Source organism: Mytilus trossulus, chromosome 3 (assembly GCF_036588685.1).
Source record: "Mytilus trossulus isolate FHL-02 chromosome 3, PNRI_Mtr1.1.1.hap1, whole genome shotgun sequence".
Classification (NCBI taxonomy): Eukaryota; Metazoa; Mollusca; class Bivalvia; order Mytilida; family Mytilidae; genus Mytilus; species Mytilus trossulus.
Genome location: NC_086375.1, coordinates 45,045,993 through 45,058,155, shown reverse-complemented (window position 1 = coordinate 45,058,155; position 12,163 = coordinate 45,045,993). Strand labels below are relative to the sequence as shown.

The window sequence follows — 12,163 nt, the reverse complement described above, 5'->3', positions numbered from 1 at the left end:
CCCTTTTTGTCTGATCATATGATGCTTAGATATCTTTGTAAATACGTTCCAAGAGTCCTTGTTACCTGTTTACAGACATTTTTTTAAACAAGGATGTGCGCTTTACAACAAAGGCTCCAGGAAATCACGAGGAAGAACCAATGTAATCGACGATACATAAAGTGCCACGGCTATCTTTACGAATTTGTTTTGTCTTGTATGCTGTTATTTTTCTGCTGGTCTATTTCGTTTTTTTCCCCTGACGCTGTAAGTTTATTTTTGACTGAATGTAGCTTTCATCTATCTGTTAAAGCCTTGATAATTTAATTCCAGTTTCAGTCCATGTTTGTCTTTGTGTTACCAATAAGGACTTATATGGGTCGCACATTGATATTTGCTATCAGATTTTTCAAGGATCTTTTGATTAAATAATAGAACTTCTGTTTATCCTTATTTTTTAAGAGGTTTAGGTTGATGAATAAACTTGGATTGCATCAATACAGAATTCGGTGTCAGTTCTTTCCATAATTTGTAATGATATGCTTAGGTGATTAAATATTGTTGTTTAATAATGCATAATTGTGCTATGTGTCTTATTGCGTTCCTGATATCTTTTAAAATCTAATCAGGATAGCGATTTATTACTGCGGTTTCAAATTTGATTTTGTATATCTTTTTCAGTCAAAGGGAAACAACCAAAATCGTGTTGCAAAAAATATTTAATGATTCTTCTTCCCAACCATGGAATTGAGAATGTAAATATAGTCGCATCTTGCACTCTTTATTTAAAACAGCACATGCAACTAAATTGTGGTTTTTTTTTATTTTGATTGTACACTTCAAATTGCCTGTACCAAGTCAGGAATATGATAGTTGTTGTCCGCACGTTTGATGTGTTTGGGGTTTTTTAGTTTTCCTCCGAGTACAGTATTTTGTGATTTAACTTTTCAAAAAGATTCACGTGATTTTAATTCGGTAAATTTCTGATTCCAAATATATATTCATCGACTCATCCTACGTGGTAAATTAAAAATCTGAAATGAACAACCATGCCAATACAGACTAACTGGCTATAAGTTATTTTAGTATTTTAGTTTAACAAAACATTATACCTTCATAAAAAGTAAAATCACAAATCAAACGGTGTAAACTTTCCAGTACCCGAGGTGAATTTCGACAATTTATGTCTCTTGAGTGATTTCCAATACACCAAACTCGCCAAACAACGAATGTGTTTTTTTTTATTTGAAAAGATGCTTTTTGTGCTTCTTTGTGAATGCTTGTTTGTTTTGAGATTGTAACACAGTGATGACTGCTGTAACCATATGTTTGACTATTTTACCGATTATGTCTGTTTTGTTCACACATCGTTATAAAAAAAAGTGATGCGACTGTCATACAAGTGAGAGGTTTAGCGCTATAAAACCAGCTTTAATCCATCATTTTCTACATTCGAAAATGCCTGTACCAAGTCAGGTTTATGACCGCTGTTTTCCATTCGTTTGAAGTGTTTTATCATAGGACTTTGCCATTTAATTGGGTTCTTTCCGTTTTGAATTTTCCTCTGAGTTATGTATTTTTGAGGTATTTCTACCTTTTAAGTCTGGTTTGATTTTTTGAGTTGGCAGTTCCAATGCTTTTTTGTCGCTTTATTGTTTAAAATGTGCATATAATAATTGAATTTTCATATCATATTTGTAGCATGTTAACATAGAACTTTCCATTAATAATTTGATGGTACATTTTGGTCCAACACATTTCCCAATCCTCTCACCCCATACACACAAGTCTAATAAATAATTTTTATAATGATATCAGGACAAACCTAGTTATCGTCTCCCGAAATTGACTATTATTATCAAACTGTCCGAGAATAAAGTTTCTGTGAATGCTTCGATTTTTATTCGGAGTGACGAAAGATACCAAAGGGACATTCAAAGACTAAAAAAAACTGACAACACCATGGCTAAAAAGGAAAAACGAAAAACAGACTATCAATAGTACACAAAACCAAACATGACATTGAAAACTACAGAATGAGTAACACGAACCACATAAAAAAACTTGGGGTGATCTCAGGTGCTCCGTAGGGTAAGCAGATCCTGCTTTTTGTAAGACACCGGTCGTGTCCCTCCTATGAAATATATTGATTTGTCTTTAATATGACAGTTGTTATCCATTCGTTTGAAGTGTTTGAGCTTTTGATTTTGCCTTTTGATAGGCGACTTTCCGTTTTGAATTTTCCTCGGATTTTGTTTTTTACTGGTTACTTTATCTATACGTATCCATGAACCTCTTTTTTCCACACATGAATTTTTTTTTTAGCTTGCTCCTATGAATTATCTTAATACTATATCTGGAGGTCTTTATTTGTAGTCTTAGCGACATTAATAAGGTATCCCTTAGCTCAGAATACTGATTTTTTATTTCGCTCTTTTTTTTAATTTACCTTTGAATTCGGTATTTTTGTTTATACTTTTTATGATACAATCTATATTAAAAAAATATATAATCACACAAGTTATGTAAAAATAAATAACATGAAATCTCAAAATTTATTTATCTCCTGCATATCTTGTACTTGAATTCAATTGTACATTTAGGAAAGCTTTATATATTTTACGATTTTTTTTAACTTAAAGGAAAATAAGACAATATTAAGAGATGTTACTAGAAATATGAAAAAAATAAATAGATACAAATATTATTTATAACTGTAGTATAAGTATAGACTTCAACAAAAAGCTCTTAAGATAAGACTTAAGATAAGACAAACATGTGTACACTTTATATGACACCTTCAACTTTTTAACCTTTCCATGTTGTTATTTTGCATGTTGGGTAAAACATGCATACCAGGAGACGGGTGACCTTTTGAAACATCCGGGCTTGTTCCCGTCTCAGATTCTATCTTTTAGTTTGCGTATTTGAAATAAATCTTGTGAGTTTTGAACATCGATAAACTGTTAAATGCAAGTTTAATATTTTCGGGCTCATGAGATTTTACACATAATTTACTAGTTTAATTTCATGAATACAAAGGAATTGTTCGTATCACTTAAAGAGACCGTCAACCAACAAATAAATCAAACTAAAGGCATAAACGGGTAAGCACGTATTCCTATACACTAAACAATGTTGTGTAATTCAAATTCTGGATTTCATCTTGAAATTGTTAATAGGGGTAGGTGATGAGTTTATACACAACAAAATTTACGACAAAGGTTATCTCTACTTAACAGTTGTGAACTTTCCATTTCTTTGTAGCAACATTCCATGAGCGCCAGCATATACCTCTCCCTTTTGATACGATATTGGAAAGCTTGCGTTTTCTATTATGATTTCCATGACAGTTGGTTGCTGTTGACAAAAAACTTTTGAAATCAGGATTTCAAGAACTAAAGTTCAGAAGTAAGCTGGAAGTCATCACTTTGAAAGTGTCGTAGACGCCATTGTGCTTTGATTAACCGCTACTTGATATATATGACATAGATGACCACGAATATGTTCCAATTGTCATCACAGAATTTTTACATTACCATCAACAACAGCACTAGTGCCACTAATGGAGTAGGACATTCTTGTCTTTTTGGAGTATCTGACAGTATCTCCCATTTTATGGTGGGGTTTTTATTAGTTTTGCCAAGTATTATGTGTTCCATGTGATGTTTCGAGGATTTGTTTGTCTTTTTGTCTCCTTCTCTTGTTTGCCGATGCACTGTCAGTTTATTGCGATTTATGATTTTGAATGTCTGTGTATCTTCCATATTTTATTTTTATATAATGTCAAGCACTAACTCGTCCAAAACTAGACAAATATTTCATGCATTTAACAGAGACTATGATTTGATACTATCAAAGATTTGTCTTTAAATTCTTAAAGTGGTCACATAAAACAAAGACAACTATAATACTGACAATTTTCTTGACACATTTAGAAGTGGCGAATTAAGATATTTGAGAAGCCACTAGGTCCTTCCCTTGAAATATTTATCTTAATAATGTTATAACACGTTGAGTTATAGTATGACAGGATGAAACATATATTCTTTGGTTATCCTGTATAAGTCGCTGAACTTATTTGAATGAAAAGTAGGTACTTTTCTTGTTTAATATGCTGTCATCTTCGCCTTTAAGATTGTATCTTGTTTATAAAGTTTGGTTTATTATTACATGATCATCTTGTGTTTGTAAATCATAGGATTAGTTTCTACAAACTAAACAAGATATTATCCAAAGTCTAATACAAACGAAACACAGTAAGTTATATATATATATAACTTTATTAACAGATTAATTCAATTCTAACTAAATTAAAATCAAGGAAAAAAATTAGAAAATTTGTTATCTTTCCCATCATCATGACGAAATCCTCTATTGCTTATTTTAATGTAAACAGTATTCACATAAGATACAATTTAACGATCATATTAAATTCCTATAAACTTTAGATTAAAAAGAAACAGAAATTAAAGGCACTTTTCAAAATTTGATTTATTACATAAAAATCACATAAAGTATTTCAAATGCGTGAATGTAGACTAATTTCTGTATTTGAAGCTTAAATATGCACAACAAGGAAAATAAGATGAATAAAATTATTAAATGATTTAGTCAGTTTTACTGACGAAGCAAACTCAACTCTCTTCTTGTAATTAGACTAACTTTATACTTGAAGAATAAAATTATATTTTTTTCATCGTTGACAGTTTATCATTTAAAAGGAATGTAATATTTATTAACTGTGTTGATAAGATCTTTGAATGCTTTTGTAAAAGAAAGTTCTATAAATTATACATTGAATATTTTATATTATGTGTTGTAACTTATGTGCAGCTTTAAGAATCAGTTGATTTGTTTTTATTTAGATGAAACTGTTTAATCTTCCACTAAAGGATTTTAACCTTCGATATTGTTTGATTCTTGCTCTGTGAAATTCAATAGTTCTTTGAAATATTATTCCGGGAAAAGCGTCTTTTTATAATGAAATCTGAATGATAATAATGAAATATTTTTTCGTGTATTTCTTCGATCGTTTTAACTTATGTAGTCAATATGTCCACTTATTACTTTTAATATGAAAATAAGGAAAGTAGAATTTAAAGATCAAAAACTCGGTGCTGTTATTTTTTGGTCAAATGTATTATTATTTGATTTATGTTTTGTCAAACTTGTCTTCAGTATATTGATATATATCCACATCAGTAGATATGGATATACATCGTTTTTTTGCTACAGCTACCCAACACCATTAGTTCATCCAAAAATAAACATTTGTGTAGGCTAATGTATATTTTTTTCATACATTTTCTTCTTCCATACATTCTTCTTTTTGATTTCTGTGAATTTCTTTTCGATATTCGAAAATAAAATATGTACTGACAAGACGTCCTAGCAAATAAATAAAAACGAAAACAAAGAATTAAGAATTCATAAAATATGATTTAAGAGTGCAAGTGACTGCATAATATAATATTGTGATATTTTCACATTATGGGTCGCAGTTTACACGCTTTCTTATTTGTTTAACTCGTATCACACTGTTTGTCGTAATAGTTTGGTATTCGCTTTGGCACGTTAAAGTAATGCGCAATTTATTATGATGTGGCATTTTGTACTTGGGACAATATAATCTATTTAATTTTTCTTTTTGATGTTTGTTTAATATCCATCAGTTGAATTACCTTTCGTTGATATCATTATATCCTCTAATGTATTTTGTGTTTTAATGTGCAACTGTATTTTATTTTCCATATAGCAACTCGATATTTATGACATAACAGTCATTATTTTTATTTGTTCTAATTTTTCACTACGTACCTAACTCTCTTTATATTGTCTGGGTACAATACAAATTTGAATTCGGTTTTAATATTTTATAAATGTAATATTATATTCGTATCAATAATTCAGCATTCAGCTATATTTAATAATTTCAGGAAAAACGTTTCCTATTTTAATTTCCTAATTGAAATTTTTAATATTTACACCATGCATATTTATCTATTGTTCCAGTAGAATAAAGTACATCATTGAATTATTCAAATTAGTTTTCAACATGAAGCATGAAATTCCATGAGCAATACATGTTGTAAGATACTGAGGGGAAAAATGTCCGATTGTTTTAATGGTACCTTCAAATATTTACCTGCCAATATATTAACCAAGAATCCTTTTATTTCTCAAAACTTATTAAATACATGGTATAAAAATCAACAGACCAAAATCTATAAACGAAGAAATGAAAATTAATATGCTAGTCTGCAAATAATGACATCTTCATTTTTCTGTAATTGTAAATAAGAGGCGTGACCCAATCACACGTGGCTACAATAGACGAATGAAAAAATTTATATTCACTTCCAATCAGAAATGAATACACAAGAAGGAAGGTGTTATCTTAATGCGAATAAAAGTCTATTGGTTAACACTTTGTTAAAATAACAAATGGATAATAAAAGCTTCTGAAGGGGCTAAGAATTAATCGATTTAAAGGTTTAGTAAAAAAGGTATTCAAGTTAATTCTAACTGATAGCGGATGAGAAAAGGCATTGAAGACCACAGGTGTAAAGTTGGAAATTCAAGCATTTTTTTCATAATCGAGGAAAGTTGTGTTATAATTCAGACTTGAAATATCCGAAGTTGAAAAATACACATATTCAATAACTAACTTTATTTGTGATCGATAATTAATGATGAGTTCCGAAGATATGAGTCCGGAAGATCTTTCTTCCCCTGGAAGTGACAATATTGACTATGGTGATGCTTCTAAAGCGGGAAATATGGATCATGTCAAAAGACCAATGAATGCATTCATGGTTTGGTCAAGAGGACAAAGACGAAAAATGGCACAGGATAATCCAAAAATGCACAATTCTGAAATCAGCAAACGACTTGGTGCTGAATGGAAATTACTTTCAGAAGATGACAAAAGACCCTTTATTGATGAGGCAAAACGACTCAGAGCTCTTCACATGAAAGAACATCCTGATTATAAATATAGACCACGAAGGAAACCAAAGTCATTGTTAAAAAAGGACAAATATGCTTTTCCGATTCCAATGATACCAGGTATGAATCCAATGGCATTCGGTGCTTTATCGTCATCGTTCTATCCTTCTGCAGTTTCCGCTGCGACAGCAGCCGACAGTTTCATGAACTCTGCATCAATGAGTGACAAAATGAGGGCATTTTTACCACCATCATCAACACATAGTTTGTATTCGCATTTAGAAAATTTGAAAAGTTTAGACTCTTCATCTCTAGCTAGTTTACGATCTCAGGAACTGTCCTCAAGTAATCCACTCAGTTATTCGCCGTATTTCCACCCTCCTACGTCATCAGCGTTGACGGGATTACCGCCTGCAGCACACTCACATCCGGGACAGTATTTGTTACCTTGCTGCCCTCCTGGATATTTACCGTCACAAGACATCCATAGACCAGTAGCATATGTAGTACTTAAACCGGAAGAACATTACCGACATTCGTCTGTTATGTGATATTCATAGTTATGACTATAACAATGTTTGCTTTGAAATAACATTTCTGGCATACTTGAATGGCGAAATTCAAACGCATACAGTTTGGATGTGTTTCAAGAATACATTTTATTATATGATGCTGGTGTTATTCAAAGGGATAGTGTCCAGACACTTGTTCGGTATGTAAAAATGGACATCATGATCTCATGAATTTAAACCATTCTGAACACTCATTAACTTTTAAAGCCTAGTGCTAAATAGATGAAAGACTAAAAGTGCTAGAACTGTTGTCAGAATATGTTATGTTTATTTAGTTTTAATGTTATAAATGTCTATTATCTATAATGTTGATACCTATTTTTGTTATTTTTTTATTGAAAGTAAATGTATAAAAAATATATAATGACAAGCAAAATATTCAAACTTCCTCTTAAACTACAAATAATCGTTTTACTATTAGAAATTGAAGCAAAACTCTTGTAAATTTAACATTTTATAAATTACTCTAACACTTAAGTTTTTATTGTTTCTATTTCTAAACTTAATATTATTGCGGGAATAAAATGTCATAAAGATTTTTTTCTTGTTCTAGATTAGTCTTATATAGAAATAAGATACCTTACATTCGTTCCAGAATGACAGGTCTATATTGTTAATTGCAGAAAAAATTATACAAAGATTCGAAATAAAATTCTCGTTATTACATTGATAATAGAGAATAAGTGTAAGAGAAAAGTTACAGATTTATTACAATTTTCAAAATATTTAAATAGCATATAATTTAAGTTCGACAAGCAAAACCATTGTCCAAATTTAGAATAAATACAGAAAAGATTTAATCAAAATGTTACAAAATACTCCTAATTCAATATGTATACATTTTTAAATACAATCCCGATGGGCAAAAAGATTATAATCTACTAAAAATCCCAATGTCAATTACATTGAAATAATTGTAAAAGATTATCACAGATAAAACTTACAAAAGGCGACAAATCAATTTCAACAATAGAAAATTAATTGCATATTGTGACGTTCATTTTTTTACAAATTGCCTCATCGATCTGTATTTATGAAACAAGGAAACATGACAATAACATTGTTAAACTCTGTTAGTTATGGATCGTTTATTGCTTAGGAGTTCAACCTTCGATGACTGACAGGGTGTTAATTTCAATGTCAGCTTCACTAGATTGTTTAACTATTTGTAAACTGTTCGTTATTCAGTTTAAACTACTGTTTAAATATTTATGTGTAAACGTTGAACACGACAAACGGTTGGTTTTGTCTAAAAATACATTCATCATTTCATTATTCAAATTTTATGACAGAAATCATACTTTGCGTTATAATAAATGAAAAGCAAAAAACTTTGCTTTTCATACTTTGCTTATAATAAATGAAAAGCAAAAAACTTTGCTTTTCATTTATTATAAGCAGAATTACTTCTATTGTCCAAGTCTATTGAGAAAATTTAATTTGATTTTCAAAGTATGATTTCTTTTGTCAATTACAATTGGAAATTACAAAAAATGATAAAGTTAAAATTATTTTAAACAACATTCTATAAATAAATAATAGTAACATTATTGCCATGCAATATATTATGCAATAGAAATTAAAGAAACTCAAATATTTACGAACTAGAAGGAAGTCATTACATACAACATACTAGCGCATTCATTTCAAACTGCATGTGCCCATTTATTGCATTTTATTCATTTGACATGTCTCTTAGGATATATTAACATTGTCATAATCTTAAACAGGGTTATTGTTTACCTTGATTATTATTTTTAATTTTTCTTAATATTTTGTTATTGAAATAAAGTGTTCAAATGTTTCTTCGTTTTCTGAATTTCATTATTTATGCAACATTGTCTTTTACATTAAATAGACAGAATCTGCGCTTCAAATTAAAGACGTGGTGCAAACATCGCTTGAATTTGAGAATTCGTAGAAAAAAATGCATGAAAAAGTATATGAAGGCGTTTAGAACCATTCGAATTTTTTGTGGGAGTTGCAGTGAAAGATTTATCAATTTTTGTTAAGAGATCTGACTATGGGTTCATCAAGGTTTGAAATAAGAAGATATGGTGTGATTGCCAATGAGACAAACTACTATTAGGGATAACAGCAACTATAGGGAACCGTACTACCATCAATAATGAACAAAACCCATTCAGTATACAAAGTTGTAAAAGACCATTAACTGGCAAAATACAAAATAGTTCAATCAAGAAAACCTACAGCCTGATTAATGTACAAAACAATATACGAAAAATAATTGTAGTATACTGCATCAAATGACAACTACTGAATTAGAGCCACTTACTTGAAACGGGCACATAAAGAGTTCATTTTCTGGTCGTATTTTCTTTTTGTTTTAAACAGTTGACACAGTTTCTGGTGCTTACGGCTTAGGAACATGGCAATAACACACTGGTTTTTTTCTTAATTTGTTGTTGCTTCAGTCTATTGAATGTGAGTGTTCGAATTTTATTTCTGATTAAGCAGCATGCATCTTTCCAGTGGTAAATAAAAAATACTTTTTATGGCTTCGGCATGCTTTTCCATAAGAAATCAAATCTTGTCATTTAGGCCTAGCTAAGAAGAGCACAAAATATACTGTAGGGACCCTTATAATTTTATGAAACTGAGAGTACAAAACCAAAAATTTGTAAAGCTAAAGATGGAAAAAAAGTAATCATTTGAAACGCTGGTGATTTTGGCAACATAAAAAAGTATATATGTTTTAGCAGGACGACGTTGTATCGTATACGAGAATAACGGAATATACTTTGCTTAAATCAATCAAAAGTTAGTTTTAGTAGAATTCGTCCATTGAATAAATACGCACATACATATGTAGCAATTTTAAGCTTGTTTATTTTAAGAGCTATGATGAGATTTTAAAGAAAGTTAGCGTTCGAATGATTCTGTGATAAAGATATGAATAAATGAGATGTGTGTGTACATCAATGAGACAGCTACTCAGGACAAAAAAAAAGAAAATGTGGTATGATTGCTAATGAGACAGCTATATCCAAATATGAAGCGGATACCTTCTTTTGCGTTGATTCGTATAGTATATATAGAACTGAGGCTAATTTATCAATCCCATCCTATTCTTTTTAGGCTGAAATGTCATTATCATGAAACTTTAAATAAAACAAATAAACGTTTTGTTGATAGACTTTCCAAAAAGTATTCCTTATTAGACACGAAACAGTAGAACATTAAACATACATATCATAAGTCATCAGTGTAATATTTTCTTTTAAAAATCTATATTTACATGCCGAAAAATGCATGAATAGTGTACACGTAATTTCTGGTGAAAATTTGTGATGCATTATATCAAATCTTTTCAAAGAAAATACAAAAGAACCATTGACAACTTTTATAGAATCAATGTCGATGACGAAAATCATGACCATATATACATGTACATTGGTCATGAACTTGAGATAACATCAATTCCCAATGCCATAAACGTCTGTAATATATTGAAATAAACGAATGGAATTGTCGAAAAAAGAAATTAGAATGAACCTATTTCACGGTGGACGTTAAAAACATTCAGTACCTTCCGGATTTAGTTTTTTTCCTAATATGTTCTTGGTAGTTTTACTTTCGTGTACAGAGGGTGCATTATGTATTTTTTTTTACAATTCCTTACACTTTTTTATGTTTATAAAGTCTCATGATGTTTGTCTAAAAATAAGAATAAGTTTTACATATTAATAATACTTATCAACGTCCTTAACAAAATATTAAACGTTTAAAGTTAGAAATATCTGAAATGATACGTTAAAATTTAGTCTTTTATTAATGAAAGAAATCCATTAATTGAATTTTAGACTAAAAATTCTGTGAAAATGGAAAAATAAATAATTCTTTTCAATACAGCGTATATGCATCAGTGAAAACCAAGGGTATTGGGTATGAATTTGATGCTTAGGTGAAATATAGTTCCCATTTTCAACGTTATTTGGATGCTGAATTTATGTGACTCTATAAAGCAATGATTCATTGGACATATACAGTTAAATTGGGGAAAAATCTTTGGCTGTGATCTCGAAATTGATGTCTATTTTTCTGTCCTTGTCACTCCCTTTTCCCCCTTTTTTCATATACTTCGATTCCACTGGATTGTGGAAGTTCATTGATATTTACATAAAAGGATGGATGCGATGTTCACCTAAAGTGTAAACATCAATTAAACAGTAAAAAATAAAACTCCTTTTCTGGTACTCAAATTAAGTCTGGTTTCTCCTCGGTTTTGATCTGAAACCTGTTGCTCAATGCTACAATACTACCACATAAAAAGTATTAAATATTTTCAACACCGGAACATTCATCAATATGTATACTTAAAATAAACCACCGAAAAGAACCACACACATCCACACATGGAGACAAAAAAACCTAAATGTTACAAGTACAGCATATAACTCAATTTTAATCTATAGTCTTCGATATCGCAGTAATCAACAAAGAGGATAAATATGTTTACAAAAGCAGGCTATAAAACATTAAACCACAAATTTAGATAAAAAGTTGAATATATATTCATAATGGTCATGATATGCAAGTTTTTTGTCATTATTAGAACCAATAATATATATTTTCAATTGGTCTAACATTGTACGGTTTTAAGATAATCGTATTTTAACTATATTTTTTTAAATACTCGT

General features: G+C 30.1%; 1 protein-coding gene across 1 annotated transcript; it reads left to right on the top strand.

The window, feature by feature from the left end:
- Positions 1 to 6,390: 6,390 nt before the first annotated feature.
- LOC134711596 (transcription factor Sox-14-like) lies at positions 6,391 to 8,257 on the top strand. The gene has a single exon (XM_063572284.1). It carries the CDS (start codon positions 6,672 to 6,674, stop codon positions 7,479 to 7,481), a length of 810 nt encoding a protein of 269 aa, XP_063428354.1. The 5' UTR covers positions 6,391 to 6,671; the 3' UTR covers positions 7,482 to 8,257.
- The last annotated feature ends 3,906 nt before the right edge of the window (positions 8,258 to 12,163 follow it).

What these genes read in the sequence shown, in the direction of transcription:
- LOC134711596 (XM_063572284.1), top strand. Translation starts at nt 6,672, where the DNA reads ATGATGAGTTCCGAAGATATGAGTCCGGAAGATCTTTCTTCCCCTGGA.